This window comes from Pollicipes pollicipes, unplaced genomic scaffold (genome assembly GCF_011947565.3).
Source record: "Pollicipes pollicipes isolate AB1234 unplaced genomic scaffold, Ppol_2.1 Scaffold_6686;HRSCAF=7923_pilon_pilon_pilon, whole genome shotgun sequence".
NCBI classification, from domain to species: domain Eukaryota; kingdom Metazoa; phylum Arthropoda; class Thecostraca; order Pollicipedomorpha; family Pollicipedidae; genus Pollicipes; species Pollicipes pollicipes.
Window position 1 is genome coordinate 19319465 of NW_023596921.1, and position 22275 is coordinate 19341739.

At 60.5% G+C, this 22275-nt stretch overlaps 1 protein-coding gene across 1 annotated transcript in view; it reads left to right on the forward strand.

The window, feature by feature from the left end:
- Positions 1–2098: 2098 nt before the first annotated feature.
- LOC119108008 (neurobeachin-like) overlaps positions 2099–22275 on the forward strand; it is a gene marked incomplete at its 5' end in the record, with an annotated part of 139363 nt that continues 119186 nt past the window's right edge. The window contains 7 exon segments of the mRNA XM_037231593.1: positions 2099–2123; positions 3922–4022; positions 9101–9196; positions 9864–10112; positions 11234–11356; positions 15855–16001; positions 21703–21759. Coding sequence (XP_037087488.1) covers positions 2099–2123; positions 3922–4022; positions 9101–9196; positions 9864–10112; positions 11234–11356; positions 15855–16001; positions 21703–21759 — 798 coding nt within the window.

Below are 22275 nucleotides of genomic sequence, written 5' to 3' on the forward strand. Positions count from 1 at the left end.
ACTAATCCATGCGGCAAAGAACTAGAGTACTAAACGACCTCGTTTTGAACTTAGTCTGACCTTTATACCTGACCCTAGGTCAGTGGAATGTGATCATTGAATTGTAGTGTTGCCCAAAAAGTATCTCGGAGATGTGTGACTTCATCTAACACTTCGTTGTCGCATCGGATTTAGCGATTCCCTGGACATTGCCCCTCGCTGAATCCCTGGCGTGAGTTTGACCTTTCGTAGGTCAGCGACGTTACAAGGCGCAGCTAAATATTTATACCAAACTATGCGCAACTCAATTATCTACAGCTGTGCAAAATTTGGCGCGGCTACGCCGCACCGTTCGGAAAATATGCTGGAAAACCTTTGGGAGGGTCAATTTACCCCCCCCCCCCCTCCCCGAGCGCGTGTTAATGGGGCTGCAGGCAGGGAAACTGTCTGTGTGCGCCTCCCAACACTGATGCCTGTCCATGACTGATGGTGAAACCGTAACTTGGCTGTGCGCTGCTGCACTCTACCTGTGTAACTCACTGACGACTACGATGTGTCCATGTTCAGCGTCGTCTACCTGTGTAGCTCACTGACGACTACGATGCGTCCATGTTCAGCCGTCGTCTATTTGTGTAGCTCACTGACGACTGCGATGTGTCCGTATTCAGCCGTCGTCTACCTGTGTATCTCACTGACGACTGCGATGTGTCCGTATTCAGCCGTCTTCTACCTGTGTAGTTAACTGACGACTGCGTGTGTCCCTGTTCAGCCGTCTTCCTGTGTACCTCACTACGACTGCGACGTGTGTCCGTATTCACCGTCGTCTACCTGTGTACTCACCGACGACTGCGATGTGCCCATATTCAGCCCGTCTTCCACCTGTGTACCTCACTAACGACTTGCGACGGTCCGTATTCAACCGTTGTCTACCTGTGTACCTCCTGACGGCTGCGATGTGCCCATATTCAGCCGTCGTCTACCTGCGTAGCTCACTGACGACTGCGATGTGTTCATGAGTCCGCTGTGACCATGGCCTTGCGCCTCCGCATGCCTGCGGGATGCCGATGTCTGCACAGGCACCGCTGTCCCCACGTGACCTGCAGCCTCCCCCGCGGTGCGCGCACACCGCCCTGCCACTGACGCGCGCCTTGCCCTTGCAGCTGGTGGTGGTGATTCGACATGGAGCTCAACTTCGTGTGCAGGACGCCGGCAACATCCTGCACATGCTGGAGGTGCTGGACCACTGTTCGGTGAAGCTGCAGGTGAGTGTCGGCGGGAAGGCTCGGGGGCGGGGGGCGAGGGCCCCGGGCAGCGAACCGGGCCGGACCGGGCCGGACCGGGCCACGGCTCCCGTGGGGCTCTGGATCCTGTAGGCCTGGTCGTGGAAGGCTGGCTGGCGCCTGCTCTCGGCGTGCGATGGCCCGATTGACGGTCAGGTACATATCTGAAAATGTGACGAAGAGTTCAGCACGTGTAGCCGGTGGCATTGGGTACTTTTTCTTAGTTCTGCGCCAAAACGGGCGTTGATGTGGGCCCCTGCTTTTGGTTTTGGGGACACTTGCAAGCAGGTTTGTATCTCAGTTATTGTTTTTTGACTGACTAGCAAGAGGCCGTGATCAATTTAGTGACTAGTACGTAAATTGTGCGTTAGAGTTGTTAGAGTAATCAGTTAGTGTGGCGCTATAACCGACAAGTCTTGTCTGGCGGCTGCTTTAGCGGGTCATTCGCTTGTCGCTGCAAATTAGCTGGATGCCGTGAACGCAGGCGACTGTTTTACGTTGTCGTTCAGTGGTTGTCCGCCGACTGACCGGGTTTATTTTCCTCCGAATAGCAGTCTTTGCTCCCGGAGACGGTTGCAGATACGTGTGTTGTGTCATCTTGTGGCCATTCCGTCACCCTCCGGTCGTGCGCTGTCCCCCGCGCCATCGGGATCGCCTCGCCGAACTGCGTCCACTTCCATCACGAGCGCCTTGAGCTGGGATTCCAACATGGCGCCGGCCGTTCCCGTGCGTGCAGGCGGAGATCTGGAGCGTGTTCACCTGCATCCTGCGAAAGTCCATGCGGACATGCAGGCCTGCGTGGAGGTCGGCCTCATCGAGCACGTGCTGCTGGCGGCTGCCCAAGGCCGACCACCGTCGTGGCGGGTACGCGACTGCCGCCGCCCCGGGCGCGCGCTCCCGCTCGCTGCAACTCTCAGCACTCGTCTTATCTTGTTTGCATGTTTGAATACGCGATCAATGACAGGACATTTTCACAGGAGTCGGCGCGTGGTGTCATCGTCGGGGCGGTGTTGTTTCACGGGTTGGCGTTTTGGGTTTTGGTGCGGGCGGGAGGGGGGGGGGGGGTAATATTCTGGCGTTCAGGTGGTGGATTTTGAAATTTGGGATGGAAACTCTCTTTGCGTTAAGTCGCGTAGGTATGTCCAGTGACATTCTAAAAGTGCTAGACGATGGAATCTGTGTGGCGGGAGTGAGGCTCCTGGATGGGAGAGCAAAAATTTCTCAGTCACGAAAGCGTAGAAATCTTAATTTTATCTATATTTCTTCATTATCTAAATAAAATGATTAGCTAAAGAACTTTTATCTATAAAATAAATCTGAAGTTTGGATGGTTAAAAGGCATACCAAATATGGGACATTTTACTGTCTGAACTCACGGAGCGGTCGTACGGTAAGTACCATGCGGCAGTTCACCAGAAGTTGTGTAAGCTACCGTCTGGCAAGGAAGCTGGGGATAAAATCCCGTGGGTTTTGACAGTCCAACAGCAGACCGCCCTTTCTACGCTGCGTTTGAGTCGTGTCCCATCATTAGGCTTCTCCATCTGATGTGATTTAAACCATATGCTCGCCATTCGGTGTGGTAGCTGGGCTATCCGACACGCCTGCTGACTATCTCATGGTTATCAGTCGTGTGCGGCCAGCGGAAGACGGGCAGTGCGCAACCTGTCGAGCTATGCGCTGGCGGTGCACCACCCGCACCGCCCAGTAGTCGGGGCCGCCGCGTGTCCCGGAGCGCCCCGCCTGACCCCGGAGCGCGCCGCCTGACCGGGAGCACGCCGCCTGACCCGGGAGCGCGCCGCTTGACCCCGGAGCATGCCGCCTGACCCCGGAGCATGCCGCTTGACCCTGAAGCGTGCCGCCGGACCCCGGAGCGGCGGCCGCCGGACCCCGGAGCGCGCCGTCCGGAGGTCGCCTTGGAAAGCGCTGCAAGCTCGCCACTGCCTTCGTGTTGTCCGTGTAATGGCACTTAGCCGCCGCGTGATAGAGCAGCCGTGCTCGGCGGCCCGTTGCGCCGACGGTCGGCGGCCGCTGCCGCCCGCTGATGGCGGGCACTCAGTGGCGTCTGGGGGCGTTTGTGCGTTCTCGCGCTGGGGGTAGTGTGCCGGACGACGACCCTTCCGGCCGGCCGCGGACGGCGCGGGGATCGTCAGGCCGCGGGCCAGGTCACGGAGTACTGCCTCCCGGATGGGCCGTGAGCACGCCATGACGTGGCACGGAAATGGGAGTGTTCGTGGTTATCCTGGCACCATGAGGGGTGTTTTAAACCTTCGTTCGGTTGTGGTTGGGCTCGGGATCGTCTAAAAAATGGATTGAATTTAGTACAGTCGAGACTCATAGCTTTGAATATACGTTAGTATGTTTAGCACAGTCCAGACTCGTGGCCTAGAACATGTGTCAATATGTTGCCTCTGAAGTCGACCCTTTTGGAGCTGACTCCGGATGTGAGCACAACATCTGCTTTAGTTGGAATCAGGCTAGACTCGAACCTTGACACCCCGGTTTTAAGCCGAAGCGGGACTCCTTGATTCAATGCCGGCTTTGTCGGAAGTCGTAGTGGTTCAAACTGGATGGGCTGTGGGCGAACGTTGGTCCCGCGCCGTTGCATGTCGCGTGTCGTCTGCGAGGGGGCCGCGGTAACGTCCGCCATCCCTCGCGCCGGCAGACCTGCTGGTGGAGCTGCTGGGCACCCTGGCCACCTACAACGTCACCGTCAGCCAGCTGAAGGTGCTGGTGGGCAGCATGAAGGCCGGCACGGGCGCCTGGGTGAGTGGCAGCCCCCGGCGCGGCGCGGCTGCCGCCCGCGCCGGGCGGCCGGGACCGGCGGAGCTCCGGCGACTCTGCACTCGGCGCCCAGAGCATGCGCCAGGCGTCGCCTGCACCGCCATGTTGGGAGTTTACTTTTTACTTACCCGTGGATTGACCCTGAACGAGTCTGAGTCGGTGGAGGGCTAAGGATGTATGTCTGTGGTAGTGAAACATTTGTATGTACATGGCATAGTCAGATGGACGAGACTCCGCCAGAAATATAGGTGGAGACAGCCTGTACTAATCGAGTGGGGGGGGGGGGGGGGGGGGGGGGCGAAGCCGCTCCTCCACGTTTAAAGGTTAGGGTAAACTTGTCGGCGAACGGAAACTCCACTGCCTTCATGCTTGTGGTGGGGTGCGCGTCTCAAGCTCTGTTTCGCGTGTAGGACACCCGTCCTGAAATACACGAGCCCTAAGGCAACGCTTGGAAGCCGTGCTGGCCTGCATTTCTTCAACAAAGTATCTGGACGGAGTACGTTGAAACCCTCCCAAAGGCTGTCAGAGGCATTCGAATTGGTTTGAAAAGGTCACGAAGTGCTACCGCTTTGGACGGACGATATGGACCGGTCCCATGAGGTGGAGAAGTTTGGCTCGTCGGCTGTCAAATTCAGTAGAGCATATCGCCGATAATTTTCCCCAGGCCGTCAGTTGAGTCTTAGCTGGGCAGTTCTGGGAGTAAAGGCTTATACTGTTGCGGTCTCTCCGAAACAAATGCGAAAGCGGATGACGTGCAGTTTGTGCATGTTGCGTCTAAGCTAGTTCGAAAAACGTCGATCTCCAGGTCTGCAAGAGGACGGTCACAAGTGCTCAGATGCTCAGTGGCAGACAACTCACTTTGATCATGTGCGGATCCTAATGTTTTAGTTCACCCCGGGTCAGGCGCGGCGGTTTAGTGAGGGGGAGGGGGGGGGGGGGGGAGGGCGGCAAGGTGCACTGCAGCAGCGGCGGGATGACTCAGACTCAGCTGAGAGCCCCCCCCCCCCCCCCCCGTCGAGTGCGGCGGCGGTCCGGGCGCAGCGGCGCTGAGGCCGGTGCAGCCGGGGCCGGCCGCGGCCGCGTGACCGGCCGGCAGCGGGGCACGGCGCTGGAGCTGGCGCCGACCAGCAAGCGGCGATGAGGCCGGTACAGCCGGGGCCGGCCGCGGCCGCGTGGCCGGCCGGCAGCGGGCCACGGCGCTGGAGCTGGCGCCGACCAGCAGCGGCGGCGCGCTAGTGGGCGTGGCCGGAGATGAGCGAATTCATCAGCGGACAGGCGCGGACTTCGTATACACCGGCGATAAGACCCGCTAGCGCTGCAATGAATTTTGATTAAGTCGGAGAGGCGTCTGGTTCTTAAATACTGGCAGCTGTTGTCGTGAAATCGTAGCTCCCAGGGTGTATATTACACCCCGTGACCTGCGATTTCACGATTAGCAGCTACGCGTTTTCAGAAATTTCGACGGGTATTTGAAACGTGATCGGTCTTTGTCCCGGCAGCATCCAGCACATCAGCTTTCAGTCCAAAGGGAGCGAGCCGAAGGCGTGGAAATCAGGGCCGCGGAGTGCGGCAGAGCCACTTATAAAAGCCACGCAGCTGTGACAGCAGCCTCAGGTCTGGCCTCCAGAGATGCCCAGACCACCGCGGAGCCAGATGGAAGGCATTCATTACAAATGGGTTCGCTGGCGGCTGTGACACGTCAGTAATGGGAAACGAAGCCACGACGGATGGGCGCGCGTCCGACGATGAGGCGTGTGGTCTGTCGAGTACCGGACCGGACCGGAACGGAACGGGACGGAACGGAACTACGCACAGTGCCGTGCCAGACCTGGACTTGGATCTGGACCTGGCCCTGGACCTGGTTCTGGATCCGGACCCGGACCCGGACCCGGACCCGGACCCGGACTCGGACCCAACCCAGATACAGACCCGGACCCGTACCCGCACCCGGACCCAACCCAGATGCAGACCGGACCCGGACTCGGACCCGGACCCGGACCCGGACCCGAACCCACCCAGATGCAGATGCGGACCCGGATCCGGACCCGGACCCGAACCCAACCCAGATGTAGATGCGGACCCGGATCCGGACCGGACCCGGACCCGGACCCGGACTCGGACTCGGACTCGGACTCGGACTGAACCTGAACCTCGGGACCTGGACCTGGACCTGAATCTGAATCTGAACCTGGACCTGGACCTGGACCTGGACCTGGCTCCGAAAAAGGCCTTAATGTGAATAGCCCGGCCGCGGCGTCCTTATCGCTCAGAGAAGCGAACACGGGGTCAGCGGGTCTCCCTTAGACGGCATATTGCTGGCTGGCTTTTAGCGGATAAAGATCTGGTCAGCATTAGCTCGAATGTTGTTATTTCGCGGCCTATGCACCGAAGTTACCTGTCCTCTGAGAAGGAGGCGCCTTTGAAATCGTGGAAATATGCTTCTGTCGCATGGCCACTGCGAATTGCATCCTCTATGCCGCCTCTGCCACATCGAAACATTCGGTCGAGACCGAACGCCCGTGATCGGTCGCGCTCCGCTGGCGGGTCGGGCTCCACCGGTGCTCAGGCGTCGGGCGGGCTGCACTCTTGGCTGGCGGCTCGGTGTCACCCGCTGACCGTAGCGTCGTCGCCGGTGTGAAGGTTGAGGCTGGCGTGAAGGCTGGTGGCGTCGGCGGCGCTGTGCGCGGGCCGTACGTGGCCCGACCTGCGGCCGCCGGGGAGGAGCCCCGGAGCTCGCGCCCGGCCTGCTCGCCGCGTAGGGTCAGGGCGCCCGGTCCGGACGGTGGCTCGCTGTGGACTTGTCAGATCCCGGACTCGAACATCGACCGTACCGCGCTCACGTCGAAATAGGAGCTGCCAGGCGACGGAGTCTTTGGCTTAGCGCCTAGACTGCCAAGAGTTTGGCGGAAACTTGTGTAGCCAATGTTATGGTACTGGACTGTTTATGGCGTTGGAATATGTCGCAGCAGTCATTAAATTCCCTGCTGATTTCTGCTTTACAGCTTGAAGTGTGGGATCTGGGTGAAAAGGGAGCGCAATGAGCATGCTTGCTGCGCCTGCATTTTGTTGGCCTGAGATTGCACGCGTTGGTCGCACACCGTTTGCCGCCACGGGGGCTGCGTACGACTGTGGATGCGTCCCAGGGGAGTCAATCAGGGACGCAGCCAGCACGAGACCAGCGGAACAGGCAGGCTGCTCGCACAGTCCTGTTGGGAGTGTTGCGTTGCTGAATGCTGGCAAGACATTACTCCTCCATTCTGGTTTTGTGTCCACTTGGTTATTGTTTAAAACAGTAGTTCGTTCTGTTAAAAAACGACAACTCGAAAAGTAACAAAACGCAGCCGCGCATGATAACCCAGCCTAGTGAGAGGTGACTGTAGCGTAATGGTTGAGCTGCACGTCCGAGAAACCGGAGGAAAGGATCCTGCTCCCCGCTGCGCCCGCTCTCCCTGCCACGGCGAGGGGCAGGTGACGTCATGTCAGCGTCAGCGCTGACCGCATCACAAAGCTCCAGTGACAACAGCAACAAGCCTGCCCGGCAACGGGCGCGAGGTGCAGCCTGTTCCTCAGCTGACGCGTCTGTTCGATACGGACGCGCCTCACGCATCTCCCCTGCGGGTCGCTGCACTGGCCTCGCACTGCCCCTGGCGCCCCAGAGCCCCGGAGCGGAGGGTTAGCTCCCGCTCCGCCCCGCCCCAGGACGTGCGGAGGCGGCGCGGAACTGCCGGCTCGCCCGCGTTAATCGCGCGAACGCAATCCGGCGGAAAGCGCGCGTCACGGTCTCGGTCGCGCCAAAAGCTGGGCGGGGGCGCGCGGCCCGCAGGCGGCCGGGCTCGACGGCGAGCAGGGCCGCGCGGCCGGCCTCTCCTCGGACGGCACTGTAATGGGGAGGGGAGGAAGGGAGGCCGGGTCGCCCAGGGTCGACCCGTCTCTAAGGCCTCGCGATAACGGGCGATTGGTGAGGTTTGTCAGGCAGGCTTGTTGGCCCGGCCTGTGGTCAGTGACGTGTCCGGCCGGCCATCCTCACCCATGGACGGGTGGTTTGTGTGTGGGTGGTGATCGATTGGTCCGCTGGTGGGTGCGCCCCTCCCCCGGATGGACGGTTTGCCGGCCACGGCCGGCCGGCGATCGGTCGTCCCGGACGACCGGGCTCCCCGGGGCGCCGTGACCCTCGCTCTGAGAGCGTAATTCGCCGCACCCATGGCGATTGGCTGATCAATATTCGATCGGGTGCAACGCAGTCGAGGCCCAGCCAATGATCACAAATCTGCCTGCCGATGCGGCTCCGACATATCAATCCAGCGGGGCTTTTCATAACGGTCACCGGGGTCTGCCGCGTGACAGGCGGAAGCTGCAGCACGTCGTGGGCATTTGGAACGGCGTTGTTAGTTATTTGTGTCGTGCCTGTCATGGAAGGGGTTGGGTCTCTGTCAACATACATGGCCTTCGTCTCTATCGAGCCGTAATGGAACGCGCCTGCGGACGCGATGTCAAACAGCGCAGCTTATCGCGAACACACAATGCGTTTATGATGGAGCCAGCCTCTCTACCAGAAGTTCGTAAATGTTGTTACATGTCAGCTCTCGCTCACGGGCCATACCTGGCCTACTCCAAACCGTAACGCCACTGAAAAATAGATAAACGGAGGGCGGCTGTGGGCGCCTGCTGGATTTCAGATCTCGCTGCAAGGCGCTCTCGTCGCTTGAATAATGCTTGGGTAAATAGCCCGGTAAGGACCATGTTGGCACCCGAGATGGCGGCCAAGATGGCCCGTGCTCCTCGACGTAACCTGAGGGGTGCACAACGATCGTCCTGTCCCGCCCTGACGTGTATGGCGCGGCTGCCATGTCAGTCCGCCTCCCTGCCCCCTGCACCAGTCCGCAGCGCTGGTGGACCACGTTCAGCACCCTCCCGGCTTGCCAAGGTGCTGGTCAGTCGTGGCGGTATAGCCTCGTTTATCCTACTGTCTTTGTTATCCTACTGGGCAGTCTGTTCCCGTGCCGTGCGCCCGTCCGGGTCATGTTCTGCCCCGTGACCGCCGTCTGTGCGCGCCGTTGCAGCCGCGCCACTCCAGCAAGCTACTGACGGTGCTGCGCCAGATGCCGCAGCGCAGCAGCCCGGACACCTTCTTCATGTTCCCCGGCAAAACTAACTCGGTGAGTTGTCTCCCCGGCGAGGACGGCCCGATGACTTTCTCTCTTTTTTCAACTTCGCCCTTCGGCGGACCCGGTCAGCGAGTTTAGTTGAGCTTATTGCGGATCTCGGGAGAGTAAAGTCGGCTTCCTCGCCATCTGGTGAGCCCGGTGAACCTTGTCCGTTGAATTCGGTGAGCTCGCTGACCACCTGAATCAACTCCGCAACAGCTTGGTCCCCAAATGGAGCGGCGCGGCGGTCGTTTGGGAGTGGGCATGCCAACGCTTCCCTTTGCGGCTCTCGGTGGGGCCGTTTCGGGGAACACTTTTCCACTCCCCCGACACGGCCGGCGCGGCGCGGCCTCCATGCGGATCGCAGTCGCCACCGGCGCTGTCTGTGGCGGACGGCACCAGGCCAGCGTCAGCAACCTCCTGATGTGCTCGTCCCCGCGCTTTTGTCGGCAACGTCCGCGAGCTGGGTCGGCCGACGGCACGGCCGCCGCTGGGAAATGTCCGACGGCAGCTGCGGAAATACGGACGGCCGTTTTTGCCGGCCTGGCGCCGGTCGCCGGCGAGCGCTCCGCCCTCGTTTCGGTGTGGCGCGGCGTGGCGGCCGTCGCCGATGGGGCGGTGGCGCGGGCTGGCGACCTGGCGGCACGCCCGGCGGTGACCCGTGACCCCGCTGCCGCAGGCGATCGTGATCCCGCCGCTGGCGCGGTGGCCGTACGAAAGCGGCTGGACGTTCGCCTGCTGGTTCCGACTGGACCCCATCAACTCGGTCAACATTGAGCGTGAGAAGCCCTACCTGTACAGCTTCAAGACCAGCAAGGGCATCGGCTACTCGGCCCACTTCGTCGGCTCCTGTCTGGTGCTCACTGCCATGAAGATCAAGGGCAAGGGGTTCCAGCACTGCGTTAAATACGAGTTCCAGCCGCGTAAGGTACGTATTGGGTCTGTGTGTCCTCAAAGGACTGTTGGTGTAGCGCTGCTGGCGCAGTGCTGCTCGTGGCGTCGATGCTTCGGTCGGTGTTGGTGCTTGCCATGGCGTCGTTTGGGTGCTGCCGGCTTCTCACCACCGCGAGGCCCACGTCGAAGTTCACGTGGCAGTGAGCCTTCCTCGAATCCCCGCTGCCGACTGAGGTTCGGACGCCCGGCGCCGTGCTGCTACGGCACGTCGCCACGCGGCGTGGCTGCCGGGTGGCGTTACCCGCGCCGCGGCTGGCGCTGGCGCCGCGGCCCGCGCGCGCGCCGACACGTGCTGTGACGACCGTGATCCGGAGACGCCCGCCGCCGGCCGGTCACGCAATGTCTCGGAGCGCGGTGATCGGTGGTGTGTGTGTGTGTGTTTGTGCGTGCGTGTGTGTGTGTTAGCCGCGGATGATGTGGTGCCGAGTCATCCCCAGGAAACCGCAGGCCCGTTGCTGGCTAAGCGCTACGGCACGCTACGGTTACGGGCTGAGGCTAGGCGGTGCGGCTGACTGGCGTCCAATCTCCGTGTGTGTACTGTGGTGAGATCGTGTGCGGCAGCGGAGTACAGGCGGCCGACGCTTGGTAAACAGAAGGAAGCGGGTCGCAAATGACGTCATTCAGTTGGCAAATGGACTGACTTCGGACTCTAACTGAAGCGGTAACAGCCTGCGGTTTGCGGTGTGGTATCCGGACGAGTTGATTGACGAAGTATTTACTATTTCGTCGCTTGGCGGCTGGGTCAAGCGTTCGCTTTTCCGTCAGAGTTGTCGGTGTCTCTGGGCCAGCGTGGCACAGCGCTGTTCTGACACATTCCGATAGTCCTTTGTGGTCCATTGAAGTTGTGCACTCAAAGAGCATTGACCATCATGACGTTCAGTTTGTAACGTGATATCGTACGTGTTAGTGCTCTGTGGACTGCCATTGCAATTCGGAGCTTGCGCGGAGTGGGCGCCATTTGCGGCCCACTAACGGGAGTGTGAGTGGCGCCCCCGCCCCCCGCCCCCGCCCCCGCCGGTCCGCCTCAGCAGGGTACCGTCGTTACCGTCTCAGCGACCAAAGCACGCCCGACTGACCGCCGCCGGCGCGTTGCAGTGGTACATGATCGCCATCGTGTACATCTACAACCGGTGGAGCAAGAGCGAGATCAAGGTGTTCGTCAACGGCCAGCTGGCGTCCAGCACCGAGATGGCCTGGTTCGTGTCGCCCGGGAGCGAGGTCAGTACCCAGAGGGGCACGCTCAGGTCCTTGACATGGGGCGGAGGGAGCGACGACTGAAACTCAGAGCAGCCAATTAGGGGGCACGGTCGTCGTGACGTCATTGCAGATTGACGCACCGGTGCACGGCGGTGGTGCAAATGCACCAACTGCAGCACCGTGCGCCGCCGTACGACCAGGTCACAAGCCGTCATCGGTGCCCACCGTGCAGTCGGTGTTCGGAAATATAGCCATGTCGTTGTTGATCCACCGTATAGAGAAACGAGCACGCAGCAGTTTAGTCCATTTGCCCGTGCCGGAGCGATGATTAGCGATATGGACCGCGGCGCAAACATCGACCGCAGTCCACACGCCCATAAAACCCGATTACTTCTGCGATGTTGAGCGCCATCTCCTCGTGTGTTGTGCGAGGATTCGCCGGCTGCCAAATCATCGGTCACGTGACGGCGGCCGCGCGGTCGTTGCGGCTAAACTACCGCGGCCTCACTCGTCTCGGCCGGGGCATCCCCTGGCACCGCCGTGCCAAAGGGCAGAGAACAGAGCACGCCAGGCCCCGCACTTCGGATGTAGAACGCCGGGCATTGGACCCGGGGGTGTACGCGGGGATGACGTCGGCGAGGGGGACACAGCGCAAAACAACGAATCGCTGAATGCTGAGGCTGGCTTGCCGCAGGCGTGCGTATTTGTATTTACCTAAAATTGTGAACTGTCAGCCTTAAGTCACCTTTGAATTTATACACGCTATAATTTAGTAGGGGGCGGGGCGCGTGCCCCCGATGACGACTCTGTCCGTATGTTCCTGCCTGGACTTAAGAGTCCCAGAATTCAGACAGTTGCTCTTGCATTTCCCTATAGATTATCCACGACAATCCTGCGTGTTGCCACGTTAACAATGCCCAGCATGGCACACTGAGCACCCGCTCGGGCCCCACTCACGCCGATAAGGATAAGATGCAACAGAACAGAACAGCACAGCACAGCACAGCACAGCACAGCACAGCACAGCACAGCACAGCACAGCACAGCACAGCGCAGCACAGAACAGAACAGAACAGAACAGAACAGAACAGGGTAGTGCAGGACAGGGCAGGCGTGGACTCAGGACACTGAGACAACGAGGTGTGCGCGATGCGGATGTAGCGAGCGAGCGGGCCGGACAGGCGCGTGAAACCAGTCGCACTATCTGTACAGACGCGGTACACTGGACCATTGTCGAAGCGGCCCACTGTACCGTTTCTGTGCCATGTGTTGCCCGTCCTGCCCCAGTGCAGACACTAGGAATTGCACAGAGCTGGATCACACAGCATGCACCGGCTGTCGCGGGTGATTGCTGGCCTCGGTCACGTCTGGAGGGTACTGCGGGCTGTGCCTAGCGGCGGATCGGCTGCGCTCGAGGCTGCGGGCGTCGGCGGCTCAGAGTCGGCTCGGCCAGCGGCGACGCGGGCGAGCCGGGCCGACCGCGGCCGGCCGGCTCACGTGCCGGCGACAGCACGTGCTGTCGCCAGCACGCCATCGGCGCTTCTAATGGATTGCGGCCGGCCCCTGCACCCACCAGCCGGCGGCACTGGTGGCGGCGGCGGCGGCGGCGGGTGACGCGACGAGAGGCGCTGCTGCCGGCGGCGGGCCCGCCCAGCGTGGCCGCTATCGATTCGAGCGTCGGGCGCGGGGCGGCCGCCCGGTCCGCTTCCGTTGTTGTGGAGGCGCCGGCTGGGCCGCTGTCGCCCGTGTCCGGGTGGAACGCGTGGAGAATGCGGATCGGGTGGAGTCGGCTGGCGGCAGAAGGGACGCGGGAGGGGCGGAGAGGGGAGAGAGGTCGCGGGAGGGCCCTCAGGGGGCGGCGAGGAGTGGCCCAACGGGAGCGGATGAGTTCCCCCGGAGTGATGGATGCCGCGCAAGGGTCCCCTGCACGCTCAGGGCGGGCGGGCCGAGTGGAATCGGCGAGGCTTCAACGCCGGCTAGTGGCGTAAAATGGAATACTTTTCGCATATTGCTGCGACATCGGGACAATGAGGGCCACGTTGTATACGACGAGATACGAGAGTGCCAGGAAGATCGTGACAGAAATGCATTGTGGATGTGACGGCCCACCGGCCACCTCATCACTTGTTTGCTGGAGTGTCACTGCGCACAATGGCGGCTCGGGTCTGGGCGGCCAAAATTCATTCGGCTCCGTTCTAATTCAGCGTGGAATGACCGGTTAATCTCGATTGTTTTCGCCGGCACATGCCATTGATCGCGCTATTCTGAGCCGTCACCCGCTCATCTTGCCAACACGATGCCAGCTCTGCAAACAGGGAGCTCGGTCTCGCGATGCTGCCCAGAAACCTGCTCCAGCCCGCTTCGTCATCGTGAAGTGAAACCAACGGGTTTTCTTGCAAGCGGTGGCCCAAACCATCAAATCGACCCGAACCATCAGCTCGTTGCCAACTGAAATTCCCAACGAAATGTCTGCAATGGACGGAGCCAAGAGGCACATAGTGGGAGCAATACTGCCGTAAATTCGATGCCACTTCTCGCCCATGTCCCCGAGCATAAGGTCTGAATATGTGCACGGTTACCTGAAATATGCCTCATTTTCTTCGTGTTTTTGTGCGAAAAATATTGCTACCAAACACCGTCAAGGATACAAGATATTATCAGATACTGCCATGTTTGAGCGCGGTGTGGCACACAGCCCAGTTGCTTTTGCTGCACGCGCTCTTCTGGGCCATACGGGCGTCTTGAGGGCCAAGAGTGGCCTCCGTTTTGTCTCAGATCGGCCGCCGTCCCGGCCACTCACAAGCGTCCACACTTGGACAGTCCTCCGCCGGTTTTTGGCCGGAGTTATAGGGCGTCGTCAAAGACGCCCGGAACGGTACGAGCCCCGGGACGTAACGACTCTGCCTGTCGTTGTCAGATAATGGGGAAACTTTAGCGACTGTTGAGAGCTGAATCTCCAATGGAGTGGCTATTTAAGGAGGCAGATTCCTTGCAGTTTTGTAGCCGGCTGCAGCAGAACGTTGTATCACGGAATCCCCGGCGAAATCAGGGAAGGCGCTGAGTTGTAAGCGATGCCGGGCCGAAGTTCTGGAAGGTGATGCTATTCACCCAGGCTGCCGGTGGCCGCAGGGAGCGTTTCATCTGATGCTGGCTTAAATTGTGTTTCACTCCGGAGCTGACGGTAATGTATCCATGCGCCCGAAATTTGCCTACCAGGGCACGGCGAGGCATCGAATTGTTCGCTCGTTAGACGTATTGCAGCTGTGACCGGGCTGGGGTGGGCGGCCGCGGCCACGGGACTGGTGCGCAGACGGGGCTCACGTTCGTGGCGCCGTGTCCGGCTGCCTCCCCCCCCCCCCCCCCCCCACACACACACTCTATCTGCAGCAGGCGCTCACCGTGAGCCGCGCAATGGGGCCTTGAGGTGTACCGTGACCGCTCAGATGCGCCGGCACGCGGGCAGGAAGGGCAGGCTCTGGTTGTCCGTGCCCAGCCGACGGTCAGAGGAAGCCGCCGGTGTCCTGTCTGGCGGCCGTGTTCCTTTGGGCCGGTGCACACCAGTTCCTCCACTTTTGGCTCATGCTCAGAGCAGATGCAAATGTCGCGGAAAGTTTTGGTTTGGGTAGTTGTCATATCTGCCGAGCTGGTGTTTACTCTTTTGCATTGATAGGAAGTCTCAGGATTGATTTTTGCTCGATTTTGGTAATGTTGGTAGGCTCTAGTTTCATCCTCTGTTGGAGAGAGAGAGAGAGAGAGAGAGAGAGGAGAGAGAGAGAGAGAGAGAGAGAGAGAGAGAGACGAGACGAGACGGAGAGGAGACGAGACGAGACGGAGACGGGAGACGGAGACGGAGAGACGGAGACGGAGACGGAGACGGAGACGGAGACGGGAGACGGAGACGGGAGACGGGAGACGGGAGACGGGAGACGGGAGACGGGAGACGGGAGACGGGAGACGGGAGACGGGAGACGGGAGACGGGAGAGGAGACGGGGAGAGAGAGAGAGAGAGAGAGAGAGAGGAGAGCGGTTCAGTTGTGCTGCTGGTTTCCCGTTCGGCCGCCGTGCTATTTCCGCAAAGGTGTGGGCATCGATGGTGTCGTATTTATGACCGTCGATAGATAAGTTGCCCATATCTGCCTGCTTTCCTGCCGACCCTCCTTTTAATGGCCCGCCGCTTGTTTGACGTGCTGATTTTCCCGTGACCTTAGAGCCGCATACGGCCCGCATAACACGTCTGCTCGGGGGCGTTGTTGCATCTAGTGCGGTCGCTTATGTCGTCCCTTGCGAGTACTGATCGTAAAGCAGGCGACGAGATCGCGTTTAAGCGGGGCGTCGCAGACGTACAGCGTGGGCGAGTCTCCTCTGTGAGGGCCGTCGTTTGAACCACGCCGCTTGGGTCGCCCTCCTCGTCGACGCTCCTCTCCCACCGCATCGTGTTTGGTCGCCCGCTACCGTGGCTCGCGTCCGGTCAGGTCGCACCGAGGTGTTCGTGACCCCCCTCCCGTCCGCCTCTCTCCAGACGTTCGACAGGTGCCACATCGGCGCCACGCACGAGCCAGACGAGGAGCGCGTCTTCTGCGGCCAGATGTCCGCCGTCTACCTCTTCTCGGAGGCGCTGAATGCTCACCAGGTGTGCGGCATGCACCGGCTCGGCCCCGGCTACAAGGTGAGAGCTCTACCGCTTCCGAGAGTCGCTGAGCGCGTAACAGGCGCGGGGCGGCGCGCACGCCGTGTGATCCAGGCTAGACTGGGGAAGATGACGTGCTCACGTGCCCTCGAAAGGCGCACCGGAGAAGGAAATGAAACAGTTTGTCTGGAACGCGCGGGCTGCATTCATGTGGTGAGGGCATGGACGCCTCGCTTTTCAGTTTTCGGTTAGTTTGTTGGGTTACCTCGGTCGTCAATGAAGTCAGATGGAAGAAGTTCGTTTCAAGTGGTGTTGCTGGCACGAAACAGCATTTACTTCGAGCACAACTGGCGTTGTCTGTCTCATTTTCGTATGAGACGATCACTATTTCACCACGAAAGGGCTCGGCTCGCGCCGGCTCGAACAGGTTACCGAGACTCACGCACGCATCGGTAGCGACCACTTGCCTACCCGTGCTCGAGCCTTATCCTATGGCTGGTTGCCGCGTGTCCACGCGGCGCCACGTGCCAGTGCGTCCGTGTCCACGATCGATGTGGTGGAAAGGCGCGAGCGGACGGCCGGTGCGGGCGCTTCTCTGTTTATTCTGCGCCGTTCCGGCCGTTTGGCGCGGCCGCCGCTCCACTCAATACCTAGTCCATCGGCCGCCAATCGATGCGATGCACTGCGGCAATTACCGGCCAGTGCCGATGGCGCTCAGATGGAGAGTATTACCAGCTGAGCGGGCCACTTACACGGCCCCCTCCCCCTCTTCCCCTCCCCCTCCTTCCGGCTGGGAAGCGCGGACACCGGTTAGCGTGGTCTCGCAAGGTTTCGCTCCAAGAAACCACTGCGCGTGTATGGTGACAGGGCCTGCGCAAATATCGCACTCTTTCCCAATTTATATTCTTCTAACCGCTGCAAGTCATTATTCTGTTATGGTTGTAGCAGCTTGATGAAGGGTGCTGTAAGGCTGACAGTTATTGTACGCGTAATTCTAACTTACTGAGGCTTGCGATATTCGCTTCACAAAGCTGAGAAAGGCGTGATTCTGATGTGCTGTCGAGTCCACACCCCATGGTCGTCTCCTGGACTGGTGGCCTCCCGAGAGTCCCACACCACGCGGGGCTGTCCTCGCCTTGACGCGTGCCGGGGTGAGGTCGGCCGCCGGCTCGGCGAGGGGCCCGCGGGTCCCCACGCCAGCCGCCTCAGGCCGGGTCGTGCGGCCACAGCCGGGTCGCCCCGTGGAGCCGACCCGGCTGTGGCCGCCCCGATCTGGCTAGCCCCGGTGTGACCGGGGCTGCTCGGTCCTCGGAAGACCCTAGCGGACCGGAGAGGGACCCACGCGGAGGCGAGACGGAGCCACGCCGGGGCGACGCCCGGCCGGCCGCGTCGCAGTCCGGACCTGTGAGGTGATTCCCGGCCAGGGGGAGGGGGCAAGCCTGATATCGCGTCTTTGGTGGGCTGCTGGTAAGGTCCGCGACTTCTACCAGCACTTGGTTGAACACGCGATTACCTGCATTATCGGTTAAAGGCGGCTTTTCAAGCCACCCTGTACGCTGGTCGATCGAATCACGTGCTGTTCGAACGGTCTTCAGAGGCCCACAGGTGTTCGCTGCCATTGAGCCTTCTGTATGCGATCAAATTGGATCTCTTGCCAAGGCGAGTGCTGTGCTTTAATCCAGTGTGTTTACGCCTCGGCGCTGTAGGGGCACCGTGGTGTGTCGAAGCGCCGTTTCAAAGTAAATGGAGGCTGGTGCTGGAATCCACTCGGGCAGAATTGATTCCGAATCCGAATCTGAGTCAAAGCGAATGTTGACAGTTGGAATTTAATTCGAATCTGACGCTAGCGCAGCAGAAATTTCCGAATTCGATACCGATTCAAGTTTTTGTCGAACAACAGGCGGTGGGATACCGGCAGTGTAGTGGTTAACAACCGCTGCGCGTCTAGGAAACCAGAAGTACGGGGTTCGATTCCCCGCGGTGCCCGCCCCTCTCGCCAGGGTGAGAAGCAGGCGATGCCATATAACTAGTAGCTGGGGTGCGTCGTAAAGCCCCAACGACAGACACAGCAGGCGGTAAATTAATGCGCATGATGCATCATGCACAAGCAAACGTACACGTAAGAAGTGTGTGTGTGTGTGTGTGTGTGTGTGTGTGTGTGTGTGTGTGTGTGTGTGTGTGTGTGTGTGTGTGTGTGTGTGTGTGTGTGTGTGTGTGTGTGTGTTGTGTGTGTGTGTGTGTGTGTGTGTGTGTGTGTGTGTGTGTGTGTGTGTGTGTGTGTGTGTGTGCGTGCGTGCGTGCGTGCGTGCGTGCGTGCGTGCGTGCGTGCGTGCGTGCGTGCGTGCGTGCGTGCGTGCGTGCGTGCGTGCGTGCGTGCGTGCGTGCGTGCGTGCGTGCGTGCGTGCGTGCGGCCATAGATATGGTTCAATAGGTATCGCAGCTTGTCAATCGGTAGCAATGGATGCAACAACGCACGGCTGCTATCATGTATTTATATGAAGGAACAGGAACACAACTGCTTGCTGATTAAGCATGATGCCTTAATGCATACATGCTCATATATCTGGGAACTGAAGGCGCCGGAAGTCCAAGGTATTAGGACAGACTTTGCTGCCTTACAGGCCATGAAACTTGTGCAGTAGTAGGTTAACTTAACGCATAGATCTCAGAGACTGGCACAAACATTTTGTGAATCGCGTAATTTCAAAGCGGAATCCATTCATTGCTGATGCGTTCACAAGCCATGTGAATTAATTCCGAATCCAACGCAGCGTACGAAGTGGAATCCTAATCCGATTCAGGCCAGAACGAGCCCAATTACCGAACCAGATTCGATTCTTCTGGAATCAAACGCAAGTCTGACAAGCAGTGCCTAGTCTGAGCATGAAGCTGCTCATCAGCGGTGCAGGCGACAGAGGAGCGCGGCTGGTTGGATCGCTCGGCCACCGCCGCTGGTGGGAAGGTTGTGGGTTCGGGCCTGGACGGGAGTCCGGTGTTCCGTCGCTCACCGCGGCCGTCGGCGTGGCAAACGTGGACGACAGGTGACCGGAGAAGGTGGACGTGTCGCTAAATCATCCGAGCATCAATCTTTGGCCCATGCAGCGCGGGCTTGTCTCCGACTCGGCACCAATTAGGCCCGGAGTCGCAATGGGCACTCGCAAAATGATTGATCAGCGCCCCGAGATGGGATATTACCCCAATAGCTCCGCTCATTTGTCTCCTATCGACAAGCGATCGCAGCGCGCAGGACGCGTTTGACCGAGCTGCTGCCGCCGGTCGCGGCGGGGACGTCGTCGTCCAGCGCTCCCCCTCCCCCGCAGGCACGTGGCGCCACGTCGCACCGCTCGGCAGTGTGGGGTGCCGTCGCCCGCCGCCCGTCGCCCGCCGCCCGTGCCAAATCAGTCGGCATCCGGCCGAGGCGGCGCCTCATTACCGGAGGCCGGCCGGCCGGCGCGGCGGCGGCGGCGGCGGTCATGCACTGAGATGTGCTGGCTCCACCGACGACCAGGGACGCGGTGGATCGGGAGGATGGTGCGGTCCGCCAGAGGTGTGGTCTGCCATCGGATCACTCGGCCCGTGGTTCGAACCCCGATTACACTGTCGCCCTTGAACGCTCACATGGCCTCTACAGTCGCGGGCGATTCATAACAGGGGCGTGGGGCAACGTGCGTCGCGTTCTCATTTTATTCAAGCATAGCTGCGAAAGGTGCTGGATGTCATCCGTTCACTCCGCCAGGGGTACTGTATGCCATCCGTCCACTACGCGAGTGGTGGAGTTTACCATTTTTTTTCGTCCACTCCGCCAGTGGTGCTGTATACCACCCGTCCACTCCGCCAGAGGTGAGGTATACCATTCATTCACACCGCCGGTGGTGCTGTATATCGTCCGTTCATTCCGCCAGTGGTGCTGTATACCACCTGTCCACTCCGTCAGCAGTGGGGTATACCATTCATTCACTCCGCCAGTGCCGCTGTATACCTCTGTTCGCTCCGCCAGTGGTGCTGTATATCATCCGTTCATTCCGCCAGTGGTGCGTGCCAGAGGCAAAGTTTCCTATCCAGTTGATGAAACTTCATCCCTCCTCCCAACTCGAACCTCAGGTCCCCCCCCCGAACTATCCCTTCGTTTGTTTTTTGGGGGGGGTGGGGGTAAAATTACATAATTTTCACCGTTCAGTTCCTAAGTCATTTTGCAAAAGTATTTCGCACCTTCGCTGTCTTCGCTGGTGCGGTCTGTCATCTGCCCAGTGCTCACGCCGCCCATTGCGGACGATAGACCGCACCGATGATAATCCGCCCAGTGCGGCTGATAGACCGCACTGTGGATAATCCGGACAGTGTGGCACCGGCCTGATCTGCCGTACCCTCACTCAATCAGTGGTATCCGCTCACTCCTCCAACTCTGTGGTGCGGTGGCGTACAGAACGGCCACGTCGAAGGGGTTCGGTCTGTGACCGTTCCACTCCGCCACCGGATTCGTTGTGTCGCCCTTCCCCCGCAGCTGTGATCACTGACCACTCACGAACTGAAGAGCTGTCTGCGGCTGACTAAAAGGCGCTCGCGACTGTTTCACGTTTCCGTCATCAATCGGCACAATAGCAAAGCGACATCCGAGTCGATGCCTGGCGGCCGGCGACGCTGCGTGTACGTTGAGAGCGGTCAAAGGCGGTGTGCATGCAGGAGCGGAGAGCTATTGGCGTCTGGGGAATGGGTCGGCTGTGTGTGCCGTGCCGGTCGGCCCCCCGCTGCAGCCGTGTTTGTTCAGTGATTTCCTAGGGCGTGGTTCGGTCATTCTACAGACGCGAGGCTTTGTTTAGCTGCATGCGATTGACTGCTGCCGTACTCCGCAACATTGCTACTGCAGGCTTTTGGGACCGCCCGGAGTCGTCGCGTTGCGCCGGACGCCCCTCAGATATTTCTGTAAATGCTTCTGCACATTGCCTTCCATACTGATACTCCCAGTGGTCTTCCTTTGCTATTTGCATTCGCGTCGAGCTTCTCCGCACGGGGCCAATTTTCCTCGATCAAACACCAAACGTTACCTTGTGGTGCACGTAGACGCCAAAGGCTGGCGGCAGCGAGCGGCGCTGAGGAGGCGGCGGCCGACTGGCCGGCCGGCCGGCGAGTGCCGCGGCCGTCGCCGCCCGTGAGCGGCTGTATCGGAGAGCAGCCTGATCCGGAGCGCCATCATCGATCGCGCCGCCTGGCCCGACGGGCGCCAGGGTCGCCCCGGTCCGGCCCGGCCCGGTCCGCGGCCCGCCGCCGATGTCGGCGCGGCGCGGCCATGGCTCAATCACCGGCTTTGCCCAGCGGCGACTCGGGAAATGCCACCGCGACCGGGAACTGGGCGGGAGAGGGCTCGCCGCTGCGCGGGCTGTTTTGCGGGCCGAGTCGAGTGTGTCATTAGTGTGGTGATTTATGCCCGCCTGTTATTCGGTGCGTGCTGCCTTTGCAGACTGCTCTTGTGTCGCCGCTGTGGATTGTTTGTGAAGCCAGTTCCGACGTGATCTTTGTTCTGTATTTGAGATTCAGCTCGGGCCTCCGGGCCGAGTAGTGCTGACAGAGTCGTCATCTCGCCGGTCGTGTGTCGGCAGAATACGGCATCCTGTTGTGTAGTGTTCACGGTCCGTTTCGACATCGTGTGTGCGAGGCTGTCCCCACATCCTTCCCGTATCGCGCTGGCAGAGGCAACCCCCAGTGTGTCTGTCTGTCTGTCACAGGCCGCCTGTCGTGTTTACAGAGCCAGTTCCGGTTCGAGGCGGAGAGCAACGACCGCCTGTCAGAGAACCACAGACGGGTGAGTGAAGGCCGTCCCGCCGCCGCCGCCGCCAGCCCGGCACCGGACCCCCGGCGCCCCGTTCCCATGGCTGACGTTACCCCCCCCCCGCCCCCCCACCTGACACCAGGCGGCACCGAGGAGCTGAGAGGGTCTGAGCTCGGCCGCGCCCGAGGGGGAGACGGGGCCGAGCCCTGCGCCGGGGCTCATGACGGCGTCCAGAGCGCTGCCCGGCCGGCGGGCGGCCCAAGTACAGCCGCCGACGTCCCGTGTCGTGCCGAGTGACGCTGCGGGGGCGGCGAGTAATGAGCCGAGCGACGATAGGCGGGGGCGGCGCGGGGCGGGGCAGGAGCAGCGGCTCCTGCTGGCGTGCAGTCGGTGATAAGGATTGTGCTGGCGTGTGTTTGGTTTGATTGAGCACATAGGGGAAACACGGCCGTGTGATGCACGGCACGTACGGTTATGGCATACGTGTTCAGTGATAGTTCATGGTGTACCCTGCTGGTGCTGGTCTCTATCTCGAGACGGCCCGGTGTT